The sequence below is a fragment of the Dermochelys coriacea genome, chromosome 2, assembly GCF_009764565.3.
Source record: "Dermochelys coriacea isolate rDerCor1 chromosome 2, rDerCor1.pri.v4, whole genome shotgun sequence".
Taxonomy (NCBI): domain Eukaryota; kingdom Metazoa; phylum Chordata; order Testudines; family Dermochelyidae; genus Dermochelys; species Dermochelys coriacea.
Window position 1 is genome coordinate 191,455,812 of NC_050069.1, and position 27,521 is coordinate 191,483,332.

A 27,521-nucleotide genomic window follows, 5' to 3' on the forward strand; every position below is an offset into this window, starting at 1 on the left:
TAAATGTGCCATACCCATATTTTTCAGAGGTTGTGTACATTAAGCTTATTGGGTACCATCAGAACAATATATATTGGATGTGGACTAAGTGTAAGACAATTCATTACAACAGTAATTTGGTATGCCAGTGCACATCTTTACATTTTAATACCATTTTCATGTTAAATAAGACTTTATGATGGACCTCCAACTGGCTCAGAGAGCAGTAAACTAGAAGACAAATTCATTCCACCATACGGCAGGTACAAGCAGTAGCTTGTGGAACTCCACCATGCTATTAGAATGCCAGTTACAGTCAGAGAGGTGGTGACAGTATCACTCTCCTTTATTACGTATGACTCCATGAAGTCTCAAACTTGGTGGGGGAGGATTATCTAGCTGTACCCAATATCTGATAACTTATGCTAAACAATGTGCATAACAGTGTAGACTCTTTCCTCTTCTATTCAGCTCTTTTATAAAAAAGACACAATATCCTGGCCTTTTGAAAAAGGAACACCGATTCCAAAGTAATGCACACTGGAAAACAATCTCAACTAGACGTACAAAATTATGGGATTTAAGTTAGCTGTCATAGCTCGAGAGAGAGAGATCGAGATCGAGATCTTGGGGTCATTGTGGATAGTTCTCTGAAAACATTGGCTAAATATGCAGCTGTCCAAAAAAAAAAAAAAAAAAAAAAAAAAAAAACCACACACCCCTTACAATGTTAGGGACCATTAGGAAAGTGATAGATAATATCATAATGTCAGTACATATACATCTCCAGAGTATGCCCACACCCCATCTCAAAAAAGATACATTAGAATTGGAAAAAAGTACAGAGGGCAACAAAAATTACTAAGGGTATGGAACAGCATCTGTATGAGGTGAGATTAAGATGACCGGGATTGATTATTTTAGAAGAGAGACTACTGGGTGTGTGTGAGATACCTCTATCAAAACCAGGAATGGTGTGGAGAAAGTGAGTAAGGAAATCTTATTTACCCCTTCATATAAACACAAGAAACAGAGATCACTCAATGAAAATAGGAAACAGGTTTAAAACAAACATAAGGAAATACTTCACACAATGCACAGTCAACCTGTGGAATTCAGTGCCAGGTGATGTTGTGAAGTCCAAAAGTACAACTAGATAAGTTCATGGAGGATAAGTCCATCAATGGCTATTAGCCAAGCTAGTCAGAGACACAACCCCATGTTCTGGGCATCCCTAAGCCTCTGAGTGACAGAAGCTGAAACTGGACGACAGCAGATGGATCACTCAGTTACCCTGTTCTGTTCATTTTCGCACTGGTCGCTGTTGGAAGACAGGATATTGGGCTAGTCTGACCCAATATGGCCATTCTTAAGTTTAATTATTTTATGAATCAGTCACAAAAAGAGTACGATACCTCTGTAAAGCTGTAAGGACCGCTCCTCTCTTTATCTGCATTGCCAAAGTACCACTCTTTCTCACTTTCTCTCTTCATATCAGGTGCTGCTTCAATCACATTGCTCTAAAAGTTAAAATATTTATATACAAAATGATGTAACCAATTTAATGCAAGATCCAGTCTTGATCCCATATGACTATCAATTTGGAAGCTAGCTAGTTTATGGAGGTGATTTTACAAGACTGTTATTGCCTGATCTGCATTACAAGGGGGGTATCAGAGTTGGGTGGTGCTAAAGAAGGCTTAGACTGTAAATAGTATGTGCAGGGAAACAAGGACAAAGTTATGGTTGGTAGAGAAACTTCAGCCTGTTTCCTTACTTTTGTGAGTTTTTCAACATTTTTATAAGTGAAAGATATCAGTCTTAAAAGACTGAATTTCATAAAATCCTAGTTTCTGATCAAGCACCCTTTAAAACAGTGTCTGATTTTAAAAATTTCCTTAAAAAAGGTACAGTGTGAAAAAAACAAAAGACCTCATACTTGCAATGGTACTGTAGCCCTGCTTGTGTGGAGATGTGCCATGGTAAGCAGATCCACAAGGATTCTAATGCCATTTGAATCCATGAGGTCTTTAACATTTTTCTGTAAACAAGAGAGAAAACCTTCACATTTATTTCATGTGAGCATTATAGAAGTGTGTTATGGACACGTAAAAAGCACTGTGAGAGCCACCTTTGTATAGTATTTTAAATGGGATTCAAAGGTGAGATTTCAACTCTCCTCCTCACGCTCAACTATGTTCTTTAGAAATCTAGCACAGAACATTTATACTTCCTTATCCCCTCATTACCCATTCAAAAATCCTAAATCATGCCTACAGATATAGCATCTGTGCCAGAAATGGAGAGAGTTGTACCCTTAACATTTGCATCTAATAAGAGATCTTTCTTTCCATGAAGTAAACACAAGATTAGATATTCAGTTACAGTTTTTAAAATTAACTCAGAGCATTAGTTTCAAACTGGAGATCATTTTAACAGTTTAAGAAAAGAAAATTCATGAAGCATGGATACATTTAAGTACTAGAACAACAAAATCTCCTACCTTATTTAAAATGAGCTTGTTAAGGAATAGTATTAATCTGTCCCGCTCAAGTCTATCAGTACACTTTTGGGGTTAAAAAGGGGGGGGGGGGAGAAGAGAGAAAAAACGTCAAAAATGTCCAACAGGAAATACAAATTAATCAAGCATCAAAAAATTAGCATGTTGCATTAACCAGAGAGTAAAATCCAATTCTCCAATATCTCGTGACAAACATAAAAACTGTGCAAAAACAGATAAGGCTATTTATAACAGTAAGATTTCAGAAAAATGTATACATAAAATAGTTTGGCAAACATGTTACAAAAGTCTCAAACATTTTCAAAAATATCTTGCAAGTCACTATAAACAAACAGTCTCACTAATTTTGGTAGTATTATTGGATTTGTTTTCATACTAAAAATAGTTCTTGAATAATTTCTACAGTTTGCTGTGAAGTCTGTTTATGCAAAGTAATTTCAAGCATGGAACTTTCTTCTGAACCACACCTAATCCATGTTAATTGTTCATGTTATGGGAAAGGTAAAAATACCACTGCCAAATAGACATGCTATAGATTTCACTGTGAAATGGAGTTTTAAAGGTTAACTGATTTTTATTACCTTCTATCCTAATACTGATTCGGTATTAAAGCATGTATGAGTTTATAATTTAAATGCATTTAAATGAAAGATGAGCTCCCATTTAAGGCTTGAGTTAGTGTTTCTTCAGAAAGAACTGCCAAACTAAGACAAGAACATAGTAAAAAAGGCAGCTCTCTAAAGTTTAAAATGTTAATTTCAATTGCTGCTAGAGAAGTGCAACCATGAACTACCCTGTCAATGGGCCAAATCTCTTCAATTCACCTTCAACAGATTAAACAGGCATAAGAATTAGAACCTTTTAACTCAACTGTACTTAAACATGGTTTGTGTCTGCCTTTACCATTAAAGGGTTTCCACGTTTTTACAGTTACAAACAATTCCAACCCATCATCCTTAAATATACTAGTACACCCACAGTTTTGGGGAAAACATGCTGCCTAAAAGATCCCTGCCAAAGCACTTTGAACAAGCCATTCTGAAGGTAAAGCATCTCCCTTAGTGGAAGGTCTACTCTCCACAGGGAAGCAAAAATTCCAAGTTTGCTGTTAAACCCTGATGTGCTTCAGGAATAAGCGGAAGACTAAAAAACTGCATTGAATGCTGTGCATATTGTTTTCATCTCTATTTTACTCTTTAGGTAGTGCTTCTATTAGTCCCATTTCAAATAAATTTATTCTTGCATATTAAAAGTAACGTGACTAAAAATGCCATCATCATAGACTTCCATCAGCAGAACGTATCAATTAAGACCAAGTTAGAGGAGAGAAACTGACTAAAAAATGACCCAATCCAGCAGTAACTTCCAAATGAAACTTCAGGCTAAATCTGCAATACCAAAATCTAAACTGGACAGCAGCATATCAATGACTAAACAATTCTTAGCCACCAATTAACATTTTTATCTAAAAATACCAGCCAAAGAAAACTCACCCTTTCCAACATCCCAACAATATATTTAGTGTCACCAAATTGTCCTATTTCTTCATGACATCTTCCATAAACAATGGCCAGTGCTTGTAGACATAAACATTTCATGTTCACTTTAGGGGTGAGCAAGAAGCGGTGATAAAGTTCATTGAAAAATTCATACCTGCAAAAACGGAAGAAAGTTCACACTGAAAGAAACATGCATTAAACCTCAGGAAAAAAAAATTAAGGAAGACAAACTGAACCGTGGCTCACGATTTTTTGATTGCTCCACTCTCTTCAGTTTCATCTTCCTCCAACAATAATCTCAGGTAATAATCCCCTATTTTTATTTCCTCTGAAAGGCACTCATACTTAACCTATAAATGAAACATACATATACAAACCACTTGTTATTTCAGATTATAAACTTAAAATTGAGTTTTTAACAAGCTGTCACACGTAATCTATATTTTATTTGATTTCATGGCTTAACATGCTCAGTATGATTTGTTTGTTTTTTCTTTTTGGAGGAGCCTCTCTCCTGCAATAATCAGTAAGATTTAATAAGCAACATTTATGAAATACGATTTATATTTTAATTGCTATTCTAAATGACAGTTCAGTTGTCATTTTACTAACCTACACATTTACAGATGAGAAATTACTTCTTTACACACGGATGAAGACTAGAAACTGACATTCTAAAGAATAGTTGATATCCAACTTGTTTCCAGACAGCCACAATACTTTAAGTGGCACAAAGCCTCTGGAAATCCAGAGGGAATTTTAATACTCTAATACACTATGTATTTTAAAACAAAGCATTTACCTAAAACTGAAGCATTATACTAAACACCTTTTAAGCACATTGTTTAAACAATCTAGTACAGGGATCTCTACAATAATGGATACAGTACAGCATTGTAACAGCTAACATTTAATAAGTCAAATAGGTGTTGCAAAGCCTAGAGGAAACAGTGGAATAGCAGGAGTACAAATAAAATCACGTAATTACATGAGTTAATGGGTTCCAAGATGAAGTTAAGCTTTTTACCCTTCACCCATCCTCAATTAAAAACCACTAATATAAGAATGCTTGCATGTAAAGATACCTGCAAGAATACAAAAGCAAGTTAAAATGTTTTAAGTGTGGCATTACAAACCAGCGTCTATTTCTTGCAGGTTATGATAGTTTACTGACAGAATGCCAATATACCTCAAACCACTCTTGGATCAATCTGAAGTATAGTATGTTCCCCCTGTTTAGTCACATTGTACTTTTAGATTTCCTCTTGTGACATACACTGCAGTGATATGCTCAGGTTTTGTAGATTTGGGAGGGGATCTCAGAATATAGGCTTTTTCTAAAGCCATATATAAATAAATACACAAGTTTTCTGTAAGCTTTTCATATGTGACCAAAATATCAATCTGAACAACTGCAGAAAGTATTTATGATGTACTGTGCAGAGTTTGAGATTGTTTGATTGTATTTATTGGAGATGTAAAGCTGGATTTAGTTATTTCTAGTGGACCCTTCCTACTGATGAGATGGTGGTTTGCCACCAATAGCACTCAAGTTCTGCTTCCTATTTTTGTTTTCTAGTCAATCCACTGTGTTGTGGAGACAATCTGCTATCTGAAGGCTTTATTATTGAATGATATATTAAAAAAAAAAAAAAAAGAAGAGGACACCTGAAGTCTGAAATAGATCTAGGCAAGTCAGTTTATTCTGTTCCCACCTAGTTATGGCCTCTTGGCTTATGTGACCCCTTAGAGAAATACTACCCATTTCCAAAATATAGTTTTGATATATGGAATTTTTTTTTTACCCTGGTGGTGTCAAAGGTTAAAAGTTACTGTGTCAATGACATGTCTTGAAGGGCTTATTCTTCCCAGAAGCATCAATGTTCTGCATGCGATTTGATATCCAATCTATTCAGGACTTTAGATGAGCTGCCTAATATTTAGTAAGCTTTCTGAAAGCCAACCCCTCCAAGTGTTTTGGTACCACACTGATCTTTGCACTTGTTGATTATTATTCACTTTTAATTGAACATGTCATAATGACAGCTTCTCTAAGATGAATTCATCTTTGAATCCATGTGTTGAAGCACTGCAGACAAGTCTACTTATGTGTATAATTTTGCCATATCTAAAGATCTCTGCCACTTTCACTGTTAAGTGAAATTATATAAATATATGTATAATTTGTGGGTTTAGTGAATATATTTAGAATCCCTCTTGGCTGATCAGAGATTTGTCTTGCCTGTACAAGACCATTTAATCTGGATGTATGAGGTAAATTCATAGCGATTCCTTTAAAAAAGGTCCATATACCCTTCCTGGAGGGGGACTGGTCTGCATGGCCTGTAGATAGTGAATTTGAATTTAAAAAAAACCAGCACCATACAGAGAACGTGCCTGCTTTCTCCTTCATAGCTTTGAGTTCATACACTCTGTCCAATCATTTATTGACAAAGGTAGTGTACAATACTCATTTAGAATGTTACTAAAAAAAGCTGATGCGTAAGGACACTAGGATACAATATTAGTGACTTAAATAAAACATATTGGGAAAGTTTACCTCAAACTCGTGATGATTCCATGAGATGACATTAGCACTGCCAAGTTCTCTGTCAATATTGAATGCCCGCATTTCGGATTCAAGAGTATCTCTCAGCTCTTCCCGTGTTTTGAAGTTCCAAATCAAATTTGACTTGGCATGATCTTGAAGAAATCTAGGAGAAAGCATGGCTAGTAAAAAAGTTTAACTGTTTTAATGTTGATAAAGATAGTTTAAAATGCATAAAACCTGCCATGCACATCAGAGCATACTGTACTTCAATGAATAGTACAGAAGTGAATATGCTTTGCCATCTTATTCTTGATTTATACAAAACAAGGTCTCATTTGTGTTTAAATCATTCTGATGTTACAGTAGTGACTTGCTCAATATGCCTACTTTGTTATTAGTCTAAGGCAGAGGTTCTCAAACCATGGTCCGTGGACCACCAGTGGTCCACGAGCTCCAGTCACGTGGTCTGCAGATCGTTCCCTCTAAGATGTGCGCCTGGGCAGCCATACGCAAGAGAATGAAGGGCCACCCACCTAATTAGTGGCGCTGTGCAGGCATGGCTCCACTAATTAGGTGCCTGGACCCTGGAAAAGACATGTAAGGTGAGGTGGTGGCCTTGCAGGGGAATAGGGGGTAGGTCGGAGGGGGCAGTGGAGTGAGAAGAGGGCGTGGGGGGAATTTGGGATGTGCAGGGCTGTGGCAGCCAAAGAGGTGACTTTCCCCAGCTCCAGGTCTGCGGCTGCCAGGAAGAAACAGCCCTCCTTCCCAGCCCCAGCTCGGGGACTGCCACAGCGGGGAAGAGAGGGAGAGACACACCCGCCTTCCTTCCCAGCCCCAGCTTGGGAGCTGCCATAGCAGGGGAGAGAGGGCACATCTATCGCATTAGAAGGGTAAGGCTACTGATATTAAAATACGAAGTGTGCTTTTATTTGTAGAACAAAAAAAGTTAATTATAAAGTGTTTTTTTTTTTTAAATATAGCTCTTTTATCCAAAGCGCTTTACAATAGTTAGCTAATGGTACAAACAACATTTGGAAAGATCATTAAGTGGGTCCGTTGAAACTCAGCAATTTTCAAGTGGTCTGCGTTTTAAAAAAAAAAAAAAAAAGTTTGAGAACCACTAGTCTAAGGGTTTGTCTACACACAAAGAAAAACCTGCAGCTGGACCGTGTCAGCTGACTCAGGTTCACAAGGCTCAGGCTGTGGGGCCATTTCATTGCTGGGTAGACTTCCAGGCTTGGGATGGAGCCTGAGCTCTGGAACCCTCCAACCCTACAGGGACCAGCCATGGTTTTTTCTCTGCTGTGTAGCCATATCTTTAGTGTCTTATGAGCATCAGACAAGACATCCACTCTACCTTAAAATAAATCCAGAAACCAGCTGATTAACTAAAATAAGGTTCTTGAAATCGCAATACCCTACTTTTCAAAAACATTAACCCTATTAGTACTCTGAAATGCAATCTACCTCCTGGGACTTGGTTGTACAAGTGACAGCATAAATGGTAAAAGGGAAACATGCTATAGTTGTGTCTTACAAAAATGTCACAGTCTTGTCAAGTGTATCTGAGTAGGCAAAGTCAAAAGCAAGAGAGATTACGGCTGGCCATATGCATTCCAAAAGCAGACTAAAGAATTTCCCTAGTGCATTTGAGTATTTTTTGCTCTATACATTGCATTTGTTAAAGTTCATGTCAAATATTTCAGGTTGTACTGTTTAAACTCTACCTTTATAGCTGTAGCTTTGAGTTAGGGCTTCTATACCTGTCAAGTGAATGGCCGTGATTTATTAACCAAAACAGATGAATTAAAGTCAACACATTTATTCTAGATATTTACCTGTAATAGAAGAGATCCCAGTTTGCTTCTATTTTTATTCTTTGCCTTCGTTTCCTTAGTATTACTGGCTTCTGATTAACATTCTGCAAATAGAAAAAGATGCCAAATTTAGGGCTAGGACAATTAGCAATAACAGATACCAGGATAAGTGAGCTGTGGCTCACGAAAGCTTATGATCTAATAAATTTGTTAGTTTCTAAGGTGCCACAAGTACTCCTTTTCTTTTTGCAGATACCAGGATAATTTCACTTCAGCGCACGTGTTTATAAAAAAGTGGGTTTCTAGTGTTACTTTAAACATGAAAAGTAAGCTTTGTTTTCACTGGCTGTTCCTAAGAGATCTTGGCTTTCCAAGAGAACACTTACTACTAGTGATGCCGTTTTCTAATCAGTGATGTCACAGGCAATGACAACAGAACACCACAACTGAAATCTTTAGTTAGTGACTTGCACCATATTAATACTAAAATTACCGACAAAGGTCATCAAGCCATGCCAGGAAAACTTGCAGCCATGTACTTTTATCATACACAGTTACCCCTTATCTCGTATAAAAAAAATGAAATCCCATCACCATATGCACACTAAAATAAAGAATAAGCAAAAACTGCTGGGTAATCCTGTATTTAAATATACTGTATTACATGCATATATTAACCATGCAGGAAAACTCTTTTGCACTAAGCCAAAGAGAGTGACTGGGGAGCAAAACCAGACCAATCTTTCAGGAGACAATACCCACAGTAAGACTGGCAGCCACAAAGCTGGAGAACACAAAAGGCTACTTTGTTGTTCAGAAGTAAAGGATCTATAAGTAGCCGGAGGAGGGGAGGAGAGGAGAGAGAAGAGTCACACCCACAACTTGGAAATTGAAAGATTCTTTGATCAACATCTAAAATGCACTGCTAGACAAGACACCACATGCCAGGCAGAGTTTAAAGAAACATAAGCCACAAAAGTAGTACACAGACTCACCATATTGTTTCTGTCCTGATTGTGATTGGAAAGTAGAAAGAAAAGAGGAATATTTAAACAAAATAAGATACAGCCACTAAAAATATTTTATATGGTAACAAAGAGTTATAAAATGTTACCACAACAAATACTCTCCATATAATTTGATGGATAAGAATCACAATCTCCCTTTATTAATTTGATCATCAAAAGTGAAAGAGCTCAGAATTTTGTTTTGCGGAGCCATGTCTGTTACTTATTGTGTATTCATGGTTTATCCTTCCCAAGTAAAGAAGACATCAAGGAAAAGCTGTAAGCGTTCATACTTAGATTTTACTGAGAAATTCAGCTAAAATAAAAAAAATCCATACGTCTCTGATTTATTTTGGTCTGAATTTTCACTCTATCCCACGAAGAATGTTGTTTGGCCTATTTCTGTGTAACATTTGTTAAAGCTAAATCAGAGTAAACCTGTCACAGGACCCACATCATTTCTTACTTTTCTAAGTTGTGTCATTTGTGTTTTACTTTAAGACTTTATTTAGATCAGAAATCAGGAGAAAGTGTTAAAAATCAGATGTGATATGTTGTGTTCCCCTACTTTTCCCATCTTTCCTATGTATGGGCAGCAAACTGAAAATGATGAACTTCTAAATGAAGAACTGAAACTTCAGAGATTGGGCAATTTATGTTTCACTTAGAGGAAGCTAATTGACTAGAATGCCAAGCTTAGTCGTGAGAAAACCAAAAAAGTGAGCAAGAAAGGACTAGGGACAAAAAAGTTGGAATTATAAGAGCAAGAAAAAAGGGGTAAGTCTCATCAACTGAGTTTTATAACCACAAAAGAACCACCACACAGAAAGGATGGGGAAGAGGAGGAATGATGGAGCATAAAATAAATGCAAGGAAAAGTCAAGGGGGATTCTCACGGCACCCTCCAGTTTCCTCAACAAGAAAAACAGGGTAACCTCTTGGATATTAAGAGAATATAGCTGCTGAACACACAGACCTACACCATCTTAAATAATGTAAGTACTGAGGAGGTGGCACAGACTGAACAAGAGCCAGGTGACCACCTTAAAGTAAAAATCCGCCATTACTATCAAATATCAGAGGGGTAGCCGTGTTAGTCTGGATCTGTAAAAGTGGAAGAAATTCCGATACCAAAAGTTTAAGTCTATCCATTCAAGGCAATGTTCTATTCTTCCAAACAGATACAAAGTCAGGTGAAGCACAGTGATACTAAATGAATAAATATACCAAATGAATATACACCTCAAATACACATTGAAAATCCTTGAATATTTTCCTACCACATTATTGTTTAAAAGGGTGTTTCTGCAGCAGCCTCTTAAGGATTTCTGCTGCTCTAACTTCTGTAAGATGCTCATACCCAGAAGGGTGCAAAAGAATCCAGTTGCAGTCTAGTTTCCTAGGTAATTAGTTTAAGCAAAAAAAAAAAAAAAAAGTGGTTATGCAAGTTGGAAATGTGTGCATGACAAGTGACATGTCTGCAAGATACTAATATGCCCCCTCCCACCTCAACTGATTCACTACAATCACTCACTCGCTCACATTTCTAGCTAAAAATGAAAAGGAAAGAGGCAAAAATGTATAAACCTGGAAACAAAGAACTAATGTTTTGTAACAGTATTTTAAATAGCAGATTCACAGTTAAAGCCAAGAATCAATATTTCCACCGTAGTCCTTGAAATCAACCAGGGCTAAAACCTACCAGTTATACTGCATTAGTCATGGAAAAAAGCCCAGTGTTTACACAGCATGGTAACTAGTGACTTTTAGTGTTTTTTAATCTCAAATTTCTCTTAAACTTGTCTATTGCATTTTTACCTCTTTTTGAGCAATGCCCATTCTGTCCCTCCAGTGCATCAAAACCAGATCCACTTTCTCTTTGGCAAATTTTTCTACTTCTTTAGCAGCTTTTCCAGCCAATCTCTGCCACTCGGGCACCTTACTAAGCTTGCCATACTGGTCCTGTGGAACAAAAACCTATCAGTAGCTTGTGATTAAATTTCTATTAATAAATGTACTGGAGAAGATGAGCATCAATATTTTACCACAGTTTCTCCCCTCCCTCCCCCATTTAAATAGCATGTACGGTACATGGAACAAGTTACACAGCTGAACAGAGAATCAGTCATTTTAAGCTCACCATTCTTTTTAGATAAAATACAATTTTTCTACTTACAGTTGCAATTTTTAAGTTATCCCTAATATGCATCCGGTCAGCATCCTTCTCAGGAACAGGATCAGCACTGTCCAGATATGCCAGCAAACCTGGTGGCTAAAGCCACAAAAGAAATAATTTGTATTCCATAACTGTTCTCTGAATTCAACAGAAAGTCATACCAGTGTAAGTGCATAATGTAGGTAAGTAGTCTATCATATACAAAACCCCTACATTAAAAGAATGGAGATATTGCCAAATACTTGTCAAACACTTGCAAGTCAGGAAATGCTAACACTAAAGTTGCACAGACAACAACATTAATCTGGCCCCCCCCTTGTGCATATACATTCAGATAGTATGTAATTAAAGTCTATTTTCCCCCCACGGGACCCTGCTTTACTCAGTACACAGAATGGACTGTACTCAAGAAGTTAATCAGGGTTGCACAGTAAGCAGAATGTTGTATGTAGGACCCCTGTCCCATTTGTTGGGAAAGCTGGAAGTTGTGTAGTGAAGCAGGGGACTGCAGGAAGAGACACAGGATGGTCTTATGTTTAATGCAGTTAATCTGGGGCATCTGGCACTGGCTTCTGTCTGAAGACAGGAAACTGGGCTAGATGGACCTTTGGTCTAACCCAGTATGAACGTTCTGATGTAAAAGCCACTCTCTAACCATGCCACAGAGTTCCAGTGAGATTTTCCCAGAGGTTTAGAACTGCCAAATTTGCAGTCTCCATGAAAACTGGCACAAGAGACATCCCTGACACCAGGGCAATCCCCATGCCCAATTTTGAGCCCCTTCCCAGAAGCATGGAGATGCTAGAACTTGCCAGTGATGGTTGAAAGTATTTAACAGTTTTTCCCATGTATTTCTTTGCCTCATTTAACTGAATTTTTGTTTTGTTTTTTTTTTTTTAAAGAAAGTTCAGCCTGAAACAGAGACCCGGCAAATACCAGCCAGAATGGTTGAAGTTTGACAAAATTATAAGCAACTGAAAACTCAGTCCAATAATGGAAAGGGTAAGGCAACCTTAAACTATTTTATAGGCGTTCTTAGATACTACACTGATAAGGGAGTAAAAAGTGCCTTCCAGCAGTTCTTTAAGCAATGAGTAACAGCAGCATAGCTATAGGCATAGCTACTAGATCCACCTAGAATCAAAGATTTTAGCAAGTTTGCCTTGGACTAGGATACTAGCCAAATGAACAATGATTTTCCCTCACCCCAAAAGCCAAACCCTTCAACGTAAAGCAATAAAGTCAGCTATTTGGCAATGCTTCCAATGAACTTACTTAAGCTTTTAAAAAGCGTTATTTACTATATCTCCTGTGCCCTCGTTAGAGCTTGCCCCTTCACTGGCTTCACTCCACACTCTTTCCTGTTCTTCTCAGGTATATTTAGTTGAAGCTTTTTACAACTAAAGAGGACACCAACATTTGAGGACACATGAACTGACCAAAAAAAAAAAAATTTAGAAGTGGTGTTTAAAAAGAGTAGATCACTCACTTACCAAAATACGTTTCAACAAGCTCATAGCAGTTGCATTTTCAGCTGTCCAAAGGCCCACTAAATGTCTACTTAGCTGTCTGAAAAAATGAAGACATTGAGAAATTTTTACTGTTGTCTTGGCTAGAACAGGAGGTTTTTAATCATTACTGTGAATTCAGTACTGCCTTGTAAGAGAGTTTACATTGTCAGCACATCCAACACTCAGATGCCCTTTGTTCACAAGAGCAAGAATAAAAAGGTATGTTAATGTGAACTAGGTACCTTTTTGTAAAGCGCTTCAACATGCTGCTCTTTAACTTCCCCATGCAGATCCTGCTGGCATGCTCTAAAAAAACCACCAAATACTCACTTTCTCGTAACTGTTGTTCTTCGAGATGTGTTGTTCATCTCCATTCCAAACAGGCGTGTGCACGCCTCGTGCACGCCAACCAGAAGATTTTTCCCTTAGGAGCATCCATAGGGTCAGCCTGGGCGCCCCCTGGAGTGGTGCCTTCATGGCTCCCAATATTGGGCCCCGCTGACCCCCCCCACGCCCTCAGTTCCTTCTTGCCAACTATTCCGACAGAGTAGGAGGGTGGGTGGGTATTGGAATGGACATGAACACCACATCTGAAGAACAACCATTTTTTCTTTGAGTGATTGTTTATGTCTGTTCCAAGCAGGTGATTCACAAGCTAGAGCTCAGAAGGTGGGGTCGGAGTTATCCATAGAAAAGAGCTCGCCCAAAAGCCACATCGAACCTGGACTGTTGTGTAACTGCATAGTGTGACGTAAATGTCTGCATCGAAGACCACATGGCTGCCCTGCAAATTTCCTGAATAGGGACTTGTGCCAGGAACGCCGCAGAGGAGGCCTGGGCCCTGGTAGAGTGAGCTGTTATCTGCGGAGCGGGCTCCTTTGCCAGAGTATAGCACTCCCTTGTGTAAAAAAATAAATGGACACAAATCAGACAAGAATTATAACGTTCAAAAACCAGTGGGAGAACACTTCAATCTCTTTGGCCACTCTTAGGTCTGTAATCAAGTGACTATTCAACAAAAAAGCTTCAAAAACAGACTCCAACGAGAGACTGCTGAATTGGAATTAATTTGCAAACTGGATACAATTAATTTAGGCTTGAAGAGAGACTGGGAGTGGATGAGTCATTACACAAAGTAGAATGATTTCCCCATGTTATTTCTCCCACCGTTCCTCGGATGTTCTTGTCAACTGCTGGAAATGGCCCACCTTGATCATCACTACAAAAGGTTCCCCACCCAGTAATAGCTCACCTTAAGTGATCACTCCCATTACAGTCTGTATGGTAACACTCATTGTTTCATGTTCTCTATCTCCCCACTGTATTTTCCACTGAATGCATCCGATGAAGTGAGCTGTAGCTCACGAAAGCTTATGCTCTAATAAATTTGTTAGTCTAAGGTGCCACAAGTACTCTTTCTTTTTGAAAATACAGACTAACACGGCTGCTACTCTGAAACAGGGAGCAGGTGGCCAGAGGTTCAAATGGCAGGCCTGCAAGCCTGGAGAGGACTAAATTGAGGTCCCAGGCAGGGACAAGCTGACGCGTGTGTGGGAAGAGCCTGTCCAAACCCTTGAGAAAATGACTGACCATAGGGTTTGCAAAGACAGAGATCATCTGAGCCTGGATGGAAGGCAGAGACAGTGGCCAAGTGGACCCTTATTGATGACCGGGACAAGTCTTGATGCTTTAGGTGAAGGAGTGCAGTATAAAAACTGCATGGAGAAGAGGAGTGCCAACTGACTATGTTGCTCCATCCAGATGGCCAGGTAAGTAGCCCTGGTGGAGGGCTTTCTACTACCCAGGAGGACTTGTCTGACCTGGTCCGAACAAGACAGCTCTGTGGCACTTAGTCATGGAGCATCCAGGCCGTAAGGTGGAGCGACTCCAAATTCAGGTGCTGGAGTCAGCCCTGGTCCTGTGTGATCAGGTCAGGGACCAGCGGTAAGGTGAGTGGGGCCGCTATGGACATTTCCAGAAGCGAGGTAAACCAGTGCTGACACGGTCATGCTGGCACTATTAGTGTGACTTGGGCCCGTTCCCTGCGGATCTTGAGGAGCACCCTGTGGACTAGGGGCATGGATGGGAAACCCTATAGCAGGCAGCCCTCCCATGAGAGAAGGAAGGCGTCCCCGATGGACCGCAAGCTGTGGCTCCCGAGGTAACAAAAATGTCTGACATTTCCTGTTGCCCGGAGTGGGCGAACAGGTCTATCTGGGGAGAGTCCCAGAACAGGAAGACTGAGCTCATCACGTCTGGCTGAAGGGACCACTTGTGGCCATTAAAGGTCCAGCTGAGGCTGTCCATCAGCATGTTTCACACCTGTGGGAGGTATGAAGCCTGCAGGTGGATCGAGTGCTCTATGCAGAAGTCCCACACAGCGCAAGGGCTTCTCAGCACAGGGAAGAGGAGTGTGCACCCCCGTTTGTCGATATAAAACATCGCTGAGGTGTTGTTCTTGAGGATTGAAACACATCTGCCCATTATGTGCGTTTTGAAAGTGTAGCATGCCAGACACACTACGCTCAGCTCTTTGACATTGATGTGAAGATCAAGGTCAACTGGAGACCAGAGGCCTTGGGTCTTGAGGTCCCCTAGGTGAGCCCCCCAACCCAGATCCGAGGCGTCTGACACTAAGGTGAGTGAGGGCTGGCAAAAGGCACCCCTGCGCAAACCATTTGAGGGTCAAGCCACCATAGAAGGGAGTCCAGTACCAGGCAGGGCAGGGTTACGACCCCGTCCAACGCATCTCTGGCTGGTCGGTACACCGACACCAGCCCGAGCCTGGCATGCTGCACCACGTATGTGCAGGAGGCCATGTGTCCCAGCAGCCTTAGACAGTTTCTTGCCGACGTGGTGGGGAACCATCTGACGCTCTGTATGATGTCCTGAAGTGAGCAAAACCTGGCCTCCGGGAGGTACGCCCTGGCTTGGATAGAATCCAGGACCGCACCTATGAACTCTATCCTCTGCACAGGTACAGAGTAGATTTCTCCTTGTTCAGGAGAAGACCTAAGTCATGAAAGGTCCTCCTTATAAACTCAACCTGAGTCTCCACCTGGGCTCTTGAGCGACCTCTGATCAGACAGCTATCGAGGTATGGAAAAACCTGTATCTGGTGCTTGCGCAGGAACGCCACAACAACTGCCATGCATTCTGTGAATACTTGGGGGGAAGTCGACAGTCCAACCAGGAGGATGGCAAACTGGTAGTGGCCTCTGTTCACCACGAACCTGACGTAGTGTCTGCAATGTGGGACTATTATGATATGAAAATACACTCCCTTCAAGTCGAGGGCAGCATACCAGTCTCCTGGATCCCGTGAGGGGATAATGGAGGTTATTGAGACCATGTGAAACTTGAGTTTCTTTACTTACTTGTTGAGCTGTCGCAGGTCCAGGATGGGTCTGAGGCCTCCCTTGGCCTTCTGTATGAGGAAATACCGGGAGTAGAAACCCTTGCCCCTTAGCTCCTGAGGAACCTCCACTGTCCCTACTGAGAGGAGGGACTGCACCTCTTGAATTAGAAGTTGCTCATGAGAGGGGTCCCTGAAGAGGGAGGGGGAAAGGGGTTGGGTACAGAATTGGATGGAATATCCCCTCTCTACCGTGCGGAGCACCCAGTGGTCTGAAGTAATTTGAGACCAGGCATGGTAGAAAGGAGATAGACAGGATGAGAAAATAAGATGGGAAGGATCCAAAGGTCGTACTGGCAAGCCGTCCTCAACCATACCCTCAAAAGGGTGGTATAGAGTCCGGTGGGGCCCTGGGCTGGCCAGAGCTTTGTCCAGAGGGAGGGCGTTGCCTCCTCCGAGTGCTCCTGTTCCGCCTACATGGAGCGTCCTGGCAGTTTTGGGGTTGGTAAGGACGAGGGGCAAGTTGAGGCCTAAAATGTCTGTGTGGGGTAGCAGGCATGAGAAGCCCCAGCGCACAAAGGGTAGCCCTCAAGTCCTTCAAGCTGTGAAGTCTCTTATCCATCTTCTCGGAGAAGAGAGCTACACCCTCAAAGGGGAGGTTTTGAATGGTCTGCTGGACCTCGTGGGGAAGACCTGTAGTCAGGAGCCTCTCCTCATAACTACCCCGGTGGCCAAAGTGCGGGAGGCCGTATCCACCGCATCCAAGGCCGCTTGCAAAGACGCTCGGAAGACCAGTTTCCCCTCCTCCACGAGCGCAGAGAACTCCCCCCGAGCTTCCTGGGGCACAAGTTCTGTAAACTTCGCCATAGATGAGCAGGTGTTATGCCCGTAGCAGCTTACTATGGTCTGCTGGTTGGCTATACGAAGTTGCAGGCCTCCTGTCGAGTAGACCTTCCGGCCAAACAGGTCCAGTTTCTTCGCATCCCTATTTTTAGGGGTGGATTCTTGAAACCCTTGATGTTCTCTCCGATTGGCCACATCAAACACCAAAGAGCCTGGAGGAAAGTGGGTGTAAAGATGTTCATACCCTCAGAGGGAACAAAGTAGTGGTGCTCGGATTTCTTGGCCGTAGATGCCAGAGAAGCAGGAGTTTGCCACAAGTTCTTAGATGTTTCAGTTATTGACTTGATAAATGGCAATGCAACCCTGGATGGGCTGGAGGGAGCCAGGATGTCTATGACAGGGTCTAAATCCTCTTCCACCTCCTCTGCCTGAATCCCCAGGCTTTGGGTGGCCCGCCTCAAAAGGCATCGAAGTCCCCGCAACCGCTTCATCGGGTGAGGATGAAGAAGAGAGAACAGGAGCTGGGCCCAGTTCACTGCCTTCGGCCCCCCCGTGGTCCCTCAGCACATGGTACTCAGGCTGTGGAGCTGGTACTGATGAAGAACTCTGCGCCGCAGCCAATGCCAGGGCAGGTAAAACTGGTGGGACCGAGACAGTCGGGGTCGGTAAGGACAGAGCTGAGGCTTCCACCGGTGCCGTCACCTGGAGAGCCAGTGCTGGAGGTGGCTGAGGTATCTGTGCCGAATCAGCGGGGCCACTCCGCCCGAGGGCGGCGCCATCATCGGCGGTGCCGGTGCTGACTGTGGCACGAACAATGCCAAGGACACAGACACCATTCTGGAGCACGGACCATGGACCTGATCCTGGCTCTGACGGTACGCCCAGGGTGTCCAGAAGGGCCATTGAGCAAGTGGTTGCCACTGTTGCTGCCATGGTGCTGGGTATGGTTGGTGACTGTGCCAGGACCGGAACTTGGACCTTCTGCTCCACGAGCTGCTAGATTGAGCTGAGTCCACCTCCGACTCAGAAGTCTCCAAATAAGACTGCCACAGAGGAGCAGTTCCCTGGGTTGCCAGTGAATGACAACTCAATTTCGGGGAGCGGGGAGCTTCCTGCATCTGTGTGGGTGGTGCCAGAGATGGAGACCAATGGGCCATCATGGTTGGCTTACCCCTGGAATGGAACAGGGGGCGTGCTGTTGCCAGAGATTTGTCCCTCCTTTGGGGGGAGGATGGCACCGGGAGGCACATCAGGTCCATTGCCACTTCGAACGCCTCCAGCGTCGATGGTAGTTGTATGTCCACCAGATGGTCTGGGGACCGAGGAGGGGTTCGGACTCTACTGGACCCGGCCGGGGCAGGAGTTGACGAAACCCTGGGCGGAAGCGAGGTGAAAGCGGTCTGTCCCGAGCCACTTGTGGACGGCACCGGCCCCTTAGGTTTCCAGGGGGCAATCGGTACCTCACCGGCCGCCTCTTCTTTACTGGCACTGGAGATGGAGAATGGTGCCGAACCGAGGGCGACGCCCTATGGCCTGAGCAGCAGTGGTGGGCTTTAGAGTCCTTAGCAGGGCCATTTCACACGCCATTGGTGCCAGAGCACTGCACACCAAAGAGGATGTGCTTGGTGCTGGGTCATTGGGTCCCGGGTTGGATTGCGGTCTCAGAGCCACCTCCATGAGCAGGAGTTTTAGTTTCTGCTCTCCATCCTTAAGGGTTCTTGGGTGGAAACCCTTGCAAATACGGCACTTGTCCTTTTGGTGAGTCTCACCAAGGCACTGCAGGCAAGCTGAGTGAGGATCACTCTTGGGCATAAACTTTCCACAGCACTCTCAGAGTTTAAACCCCGGAGATCTGGGCATACCCCTGAAGGGGAAACGAACTAACTATACGAAAAAGTATAACTATAGAGAATAACTATTGAACTATGTACACTAATAATGAAGAAACTGCTAAGACGCTTGCTGTAAGAGCGAGCAAAGTTCCAGCTAGCCGTCACAGGCGGTAAGAAGGAACTGGGGGGGAGAAGAGGGGGGCGAGGTATCGGCAGGGCCCAATACTGGGCACCATGAAGGCGCCATTCCAGGGGGCGCCCAGGCTGACCCTAGTGATGCTGCTAGGGGAAAAATCTTCCGGCTGGCATGCACGTGGCGTGCACACACCTGCTTGGAATGGACATGAACAATCACTTGAAGAAGAGGTACATTAATATGAACTAGTTACCTTTTAAAGCATGCTAGCACGGTCTACATGGAGCCGTTAAAGAGAGAAACATACTGGAAAGCTTTACAAATTGCACCACTTTAGGCTTATCTACACAACACTGGCAAAATGCACCAAAGTTATACTTGGAGACAATGATAAAAGTAGAATTTTCACAAACAGATCATGTATCTGAACAAACAGAGGAAGGCACTCCAAAGGCAGACTACTAGGGAAATATTATCCTTCCCCCATACATTCCCATAAGAAAGTTTAAGTATCCAACTTACATAGTAAGCAAAGAAATGTATGCCATCTTAATCATTAAGGCCACATTAAAACTGGACTGTATGAGGAACTCAAGAAAAGCGAGTTGTGAAATCTTGTTTGTGAAATTGTACTTTTTGTACTGTAATATTTAAAGTGCTACTATGCAAAGCAGTTAAAATGCAAAGAAAAATGTCTAACACTACACCCAGTCATAGAGTACTTTACTTGTATCATTTAAATATGCAAATTAAGCTTAAAATGAAGAATGATTCTTCTAAAACAAGAATGGACGCTTCCAACGTTTCAGCTTTCCCACATATGAATAATGCAAATATTAACCATCAGATGAAATATCAAACAAACTTGACATACCTATTTGTCAGCATCCTTTGATCTGCGCTTATTGTAAACATAGCAGTACGTAAATGACGAGGTAAGGCACCTTCACTGAGGGCGAGATCTTGCATTTTGGTAGCAATCTCTTTATCTCCTTCCTTTGGAAACAGGACAAGATTATTACTGTAGAGAAAATATTAATTGAGCTGTTCTATCTTTAGTTTACAATATTCATTACAAACTATTTTGACCATTTGACTCAAGTACATGCATTTTGGGTAATTCTGAATGGTTAATTTCGCACTTCTATTCAGAATGCCTCCTACATAGCTTTAAAAAATGAATTCTCAGCAACAAGGATCAGAGGATCTAACTGCAGTGAAGTCACAAGAACAGAAGCTTTCCAATGTGCTATAAAAACAGGAGTACTTGTGGCACCTTAGAGACTAACAAATTTATTTGAGCATAAGCTTTCGTGGGCTACAGCCCACATCAACCCTGATGTGATTAAATGCCATCGGGGCTTGTTCACCTGCACATCTACCAATATGATATATGCCATCATGTGCCAGCAATGCCCTTCTGCCATGTACATTGGCCAAACCGGACAGGCTCTATGCAAAAGAATAAATGGACAAAAATCTGACATCAGGAATCATAATATTCAAAAGCCAGTAAGAGAACACTTCAACCTCTCTGGTCTCTCAGTAACAGACTTAAAGGTGGCAATTTTGCAACAGAAAAGCTTCAAAAACAGACTCCAACGAGAAACTGCTGAACTGGAATTAATTTACAAACTAGATACCATTAATGTGAGCTTGAATAGCGACTGGGAGTGGCTGGGTCATTACACAAATTGAATCTATTTCCCCATGTTAAGTAACCTCACACCTTCTTGTCAACTGTCTGAAATGGGCCATTGAGTTTTTTTTCCTCCTGCTGATAATAGCTTATCTTAATTAACCTCTTAAGAGTTGGTGTGGCAACTTCCACCTTTTCATGTTTGTGTGTGCGCGCATGCATGCACGTTATACAACACACACACAAACATGAAAAGGTGGAAGTTGCCACACCAACTCTTAAGAGGCTAATTAAGATGAGCTATTTTATCTATCTTCTTGCTATATGTTCCATTCTATGGATCTGATGAAGTGAGCTGTAGTCCAGGAAAGCTTATGCTCTAATAAATTTGTTAGTCTCTAAGGTGCCACAAGTACTCCTTTTCTTTTTGCGGATACAGACTAACACAGCTGCTACTCTGAAACCTGTCAATTTGCTATAAGACATTAGTTTAAATAGCCATTACAACCTAAAAATGGCATGTTTAGAGTAACACCAAATTTGCTCATTTTAGAAGGAGTGATGTTTTACTCCCCAGCTACCAGCCCCACAAATTCAACCTGGGATCTGAAAGAAAAGCTGGATTTTCTTGTTTACTACCATCAGTTAAAGAATCTGCAACTTGAACTTAGTTAATAGTGCTGGGTTTCACAGTTCAGGGCAACTGCACCCATATTTCCCACAGTGGTCCAGCAAGGGCACCTACTCTCAGGCTTCCACCAACTCTGACTTACAGCTTCCCAGCAGCTGCCTTTCTTGGGTGAAGACCTGTCTCTCACTCGCTTCTGACTGGGCTATTTCCAGGCTGCACAGGTCCCTGCCTTCACCGTTATTCCCAGCAGAGCCAGGCTTCCCAAGCACACCTGCTTGCTTTCAGAGACTGACAGAATGATTGTCAATGGTTATAAGTTACCAAGCAGCTCTTCTTATGCAAGCCTATTTTGTTCCTAAAATAAAAACCTACTCACATGCTAATAAGTTTACCAAAGATTACCCAACCCTAACATGGGCTCTGACTGGAGCAGTCCCTCAAAACAGCTGACACAAAGGGTTTCCTTTGAGTTTTAAATACATCACAGCTTCAGCTCAGAACACATGCCCAGTCCTTCCTTCCAACCTTTGTCTAAGGACTTGGGGAAGACCTCCATTGGTCGAGGGCCCATTTGCTGAATCAGGAAGAAGGCCTTGAGCCAGTTTAAAGCCAGTCTATTTATCCAAAAAATCCTTTGTCTAGGAGCCCATGGAGAATTCAGTTTGAACTAGTATATGCATACCTCTCCCTGGGGGCAGCTTCAATGGGCTGATAATGGAGAAAGTACATTAGCATCCCTCTCCTACTAGAGAAGATATATCCAACAGCTCAACACATATACAACTGCATTTTTACTACAAGGACCTCAAAGGTGTTAAATCTAATTCAATACAGTTTAACTCAGTTCAAGAAAATTCAGTCTGTTGTATTATACATGTATAAGCCAGAATAGACCGTCTCTTTCTCCTATAGTCTGAGGAACTTTACCACTGAAAAAGTTGGAACTGTTTAAAAAAAAAAAAAAAAAAAAAAAAAAACCACTACTGACAAGCTGCAGATTCCAATTTCCTATTCAGGAAAGAAATAAAGCCACATTCAACACTTCTCAGCATGTTATCCCAAAGTAATTGTTATTTAAAAAACTAAACTCACCTCTATTATTGCCTTCATAACCAAACCAGCTCCTTTTACAATTGCCATTGAAGGGTGCTGAAAAGAGTTTTACAATTTAGCAACAGCACAAAGTAACTTACATTTTTATGGAGAAAGAAAGTTCAATGGATAGGAAACTGAACTTCATCTAGGATGCAGTTCTGAATTCAGCTCTGGTCAAAAACTATCAAATTTTTATAGCTCAGGGCCCCTGAAATAAATTAAAGAGTTCTGACCTGTTCCTATGAACAAGAGTCCATATTACAGTCATGCAAATAGCACTACTGGCAGTTTTCTGGGTACTCGCAAAGATTGAAATGATCAAATGGACATGGAAACAATTCTTCTCAGCCTGGTCCACACTACAAAAGTTTTACAGGCAAAACTTACCATTTGCTAGAACAGCCTTATATGCAGCCACACACAATTTTAAATCCTGCTGACAAAACCCTGAGCTTCTGTTGGTCAAATTAAACCAGTTCCCAGAACAGAACAAACCCTCTACCAGCACTCTTCTACTGGCAAAATGGCTGTGTGGATGCTCAATTATTTATACTGGTACAGAGAGAGTTCTCCAGCAACCATCACACAATGCCACTGTCCCCACACACTGTTTGAACTCTGCAATCAAGTGACTGGAAGCCCATGCCCTTTTGAAATGCCTCTGTTCCTGCTAGCACATAGGTATGGTTTTAGGTAGTAGAGAACAAAAAGGTCTCACCTGAAAGAGCTTAAAGAGCGTTCTCCCATTAGATGCTACCATCTCTAATAACATATCAAACTGTTGCCCTTCAGTTGTCTCACTATATGGAGCACAAAGGGCAAACGTAAGGAAGTCCAGAAGCGAACTAATAACAAGGGCACCTGTCCCATGATCCTGAAATTTAAATGAAGCATGTAAAAATTTTAATCATAGCAACTGGTTTTAAAATCTTTGCTTAGAATTTTTCAGTATTGTCCTTGAGCTACAAGAGGAGTACACTTCACTTCCCCCACGACCGTTAGCAGTATTTCAAATACAGAAAGATAAAAACCATTGCCATCATTTTAGTGTGGCAAAACAAAAAAGTTTCCAGAGCATCCCACAAAGGAGTCACAGCAGCAGTGAGTCCTCTAAACAGAGTTGAAAGGGTTTTTTTTTGAAAACCAGAAAAAGAGCTCAAATAAATCAGAGCACTACAGATCAGAGGAGCTACAGTTTCTAAGTAGTCCTTTTAGAGTCCTTGCAGGAGTTTGTTTTGTTGGAAAAGATTGGTTTAACGTGAATGCTTTTCTGCCTATATTAGGCTGAACATATTCAAAGAAAGCTGATGAGATACCTCTAAGGGCATGTCTACACAGACCTGCATTTTGGACAAAGGGGGTTTGAATAGCACCAAAGTGCTGCACTGTAACTCCTCTGCATGGATGCTGCAGGCACAAATTTAAAGGTCCCAAGTTACCATGAATTTAGTCCTCTTTGGTAACTCAGGACCTTTAAATTCACATCTTTAGCATCCACACAGGGGAGTTATAGCATTGTGCACCGAAGTGCTATGCTGTTCATATTCCCTTAGTGCAAACAGCAGGACAGCGTAGACTTGCTCTTGGGTTCTGCGGAGAGCTTTCACTCATCTCCCCAGATACAAACTGACTGACCACAGCCTCATTATCAATTACAGATATATTTTTGTATTTGAGCCATCAGTGCAAACTTCTCTTATGGCAAAGATACGCACAAGCTTACTTTAAAGGACTTGCTACATATAACCTGTCAAACCCTCAACCTTTAATATTTCAGTACTTTTTCACGAACTATGCCTTAATCTATGACTTACCACATGAGAATTAAATTTCTCTAATAAGTTTTCCAGAAACTTCTTTGAAGAAAGAAGGGAAGCTTTGTTCAGCTGCTCTTGCCTCAAGTCGTAATCATCATGCATAGGCTATTTGACAAAGAAAGCATTCACAAATGCAGTCATATTTCAGCCTTCGAACTAAAAGATCTGAACAAGTCTTTTGATGTAGCTGAATGAAGCTACAGTCCACCAAAATTTAATACTAACAAACAGTGAACTCATGACAAAGGAAAACTAGTTAGGAGAGTGAATCCTGTTACTACTTCTAAATAACCATGACAACCAAGTCTACTCATGTGATACTATTTCAACCTGCGATATCCCAGGTACACTGCAAGATACGCATGCACTACACTTTCCACACAAACCCCATTTTCAGTGCCTTGCAATTCACACATTTAATAGTTTCAAAATAGGAAATATCCTATTGTGTAACAGTTGTGAGTTAAACACTTACACACATGAGAGCACACAGCATGTCAATAGAAGCATGGGTTACTCCATCATTGTTTCTTTTAAGAGCTTTTACCACCTTAACTCCTAGACGTTCCCGAAATCTGTCACAAGAAAAAAAGGTAAAATTAAAATGGATATTGCAAGTGCTTTTTTTTTTTTTTTTTTTTTTTTAAAGCCTTGGATATCAAGCCTTTGAGCAACTCACTCAGAATTTAGGGCTCGTCTGTATGACCTGTTAGTGTACAGCAAGCTGGGGTATAAGTCTACCTCATGCGAGCCTGCTGCATACTAATGGCTCATTTTTCACTACCACGCTACATTGGTGCCACTGCATCGCATCAGGTGAAGACACATTGTGTCGACGGCAGAGCACTCTCCCATCAACAGGTTTCAGAGTAGCAGCCATGTTAGTCTGTATTCGCAAAAAGAAAAAGGAGTACTTGTGGCACCTTAGAAACTAACAAATTTATTTGAGCATAAGCTTTCGTGAGCTACTGTAGCTCACAAAAGCTTATGCTCAAATAAATTTGTTAGTCTAAGGTGCCACAAGTACTCCTTTTCTTTCTCCTATCAATGTAATTACTCCATCTCAACGAGAGACAGAAGCTGTGTCGGCAGGACAGCATCTCCACCAACAAAGCGGCGTCTACACTGCACTAAATCAACGCAACTTACATTGCTCGGGCGGTGTTTTTTTCCACACCCCCAAGTGACGTACTTTATATTGACTAAAGCCATAGTGTAGACAAGGCCTGAGTTTCTGCATGGACCTTTCTGCTGTGCACTAAAGATTCTGAAGTTCACTTTGATCTACTTCCATTTCAAAGCTGAGTAGATCAAAGTGCACTACAGAATCTTTAGTGTGCAACAGCAGGGTCCACATGGAGAGTTAGGATACGTCTATACAGCAAAGAGAAAAACCACAACTGGCCCGTGCCAGACAACTCTGGCTCGTGCTGCAGGGCTGTTTCACTGCTGTGTAGCCTGCTGAGCTCGGGCTAGAACCTAAGCTCTGAAACCCTCCCATGCTGCAGAGTCCTAGCACCCAGGCTCCAGCCTGAGCCCAAAAGTCTACATAGCAGTGAAACAGCCTTGAAGCCTGAGCCCCATGAGTCTGAGTCAGCTAACACCAGCCAGCCGTGGGTGTCTAGTTGCTGTGTAGACATATACCCTTAGAGCCCAGCAGGATGGCGTGTGGTAGATTTAGCGTGGAGCAAGCTGGGGTGTAACTGCTCATATGAACCCAAGCTTTTAGAGGACCTCTCCCTATATATTTTCCTTTTCATTCATTTCAACTAAACAACGTACAATTATGGCCAAAAGAAAGTAGAGTCCAAAAGCCAAAAGCCCAAAGTCAGAGTTCAAAGTCTGACATAATGATAGTTACAGTAAGGACATGGACTTACTAAACGCACAACAAAGGAAATTAGCTATCATCACTTTACATGACCAGTGAAGAGTTTACAATAGACTAATGCCCATATAATAAAAGAATTCAGTTCTTAAAGTATAGCTACAAGAAGATTTTATTTTAATTTAAATTTGCCCAATTTGTTCTATTTATAAAATTTCACACAACCTTTTAAAAGCCACATACATACTCAACACATATAATGAAGGCTGAACTGACTTCATTTTCACAAAATAGCCTAATTGCAAAAGTGAACAAGACATGCACAATTTCTTCAGAAAGTCAGTTAAAAGATTTCCAGATTGCATCTTATTATGAGCATGCCAATTTGCAACATCTCAAAACCTACTTCCATCACTTCTTACTTTTTACCCCTCAAATACATGCAATCTAAGGTGTAACTGACTTTCCACTAAGCTTGGTGCTCACTGCACCTTTTATCCCCTGGGGAACGTATGGAATTTGTAATTGCAGCTGATGTGTCAGCAGAAAGATTAAACCAGAGGTAGTCAATTATTTTTTGGTCCAAATTTCTTGGTGAAGGTATAAGTCAAGGTCCAGACGCCAGAGAAAACAAAAATAATGAAAAGTAGTAAATAAAGATTTTGGGGTTCGTTCAAAAGTGTCTGGCAGTCCATCTATTGACTACCCCTGGATTAAACCATTATATTTGTTCAAGGGGTGGGGGGAGAAAAAAAAATCAGTTCTGAGTGTTCTACCAGTAAATATCTAATGTACACTATAACTTAAAAGCAAAACCATAGCTAGCAACGCTAAAAGATTAAAGCTTAATGTTGAGAACCCCTAATTTAGAAACCATTAGCAAGGTGCAGTTTACGCTATCAGGTGATCCAGTACCAACCACCTTATAGTCTTACATACATGAAACTGCTACTTTGTAAAAGTTTTTCTGAAGCCTCAGCCATTATGGATCATCCCAACCTCAACGCAGACTCATTTTCAAGGAGACTAGCGAGTATAAGCCTTTAGAACATAGTTTCCCACTATCAGCTTAAATACTTACTTAGGAAGCTGAGTAAAGGCAAGGAAGCCAGCTTTTGAAGCAACTAGTCGTCTCACAGCTTGGAATTGGCTTTCAAGTTCTGCATTAGATGCTACAATGTCCCCCTCTTGAGACAGTAATGCTGTTATGGCATTATTAATCAGTTTCTCTTTGTTTTCAGAGAACAGACCCTGGTTAAAAAAAAAAAAAAAAAAAAAAAAAAA

General features: G+C 41.5%; 1 protein-coding gene across 2 annotated transcripts in view; it reads right to left on the bottom strand.

Annotated features, from left to right (window-relative positions):
- Positions 1 to 27,521, bottom strand: part of DNAJC13 (DnaJ heat shock protein family (Hsp40) member C13) — a 106,414-nt gene that overhangs the window by 44,939 nt on the left and 33,954 nt on the right. The window contains exons 12-28 of one of the 2 annotated variants that reach the window (XM_038392552.2): positions 27,319 to 27,488; positions 24,885 to 24,984; positions 24,407 to 24,514; positions 23,311 to 23,466; positions 22,590 to 22,646; positions 20,102 to 20,223; positions 13,044 to 13,119; positions 11,551 to 11,646; positions 11,193 to 11,336; positions 9,363 to 9,377; positions 8,389 to 8,471; positions 6,560 to 6,713; positions 4,246 to 4,349; positions 3,994 to 4,153; positions 2,483 to 2,545; positions 1,919 to 2,020; positions 1,395 to 1,499 (exon numbers count right to left, since the gene is read on the bottom strand). In XM_038392552.2, the coding sequence (XP_038248480.1) occupies positions 1,395 to 1,499; positions 1,919 to 2,020; positions 2,483 to 2,545; positions 3,994 to 4,153; positions 4,246 to 4,349; positions 6,560 to 6,713; positions 8,389 to 8,471; positions 9,363 to 9,377; positions 11,193 to 11,336; positions 11,551 to 11,646; positions 13,044 to 13,119; positions 20,102 to 20,223; positions 22,590 to 22,646; positions 23,311 to 23,466; positions 24,407 to 24,514; positions 24,885 to 24,984; positions 27,319 to 27,488 (1,815 nt within the window). The remainder of the gene's footprint in view (positions 1 to 1,394; positions 1,500 to 1,918; positions 2,021 to 2,482; positions 2,546 to 3,993; positions 4,154 to 4,245; positions 4,350 to 6,559; positions 6,714 to 8,388; positions 8,472 to 9,362; positions 9,378 to 11,192; positions 11,337 to 11,550; positions 11,647 to 13,043; positions 13,120 to 20,101; positions 20,224 to 22,589; positions 22,647 to 23,310; positions 23,467 to 24,406; positions 24,515 to 24,884; positions 24,985 to 27,318; positions 27,489 to 27,521) is intronic. The other variant, XM_038392553.2, reaches the window with a different exon arrangement.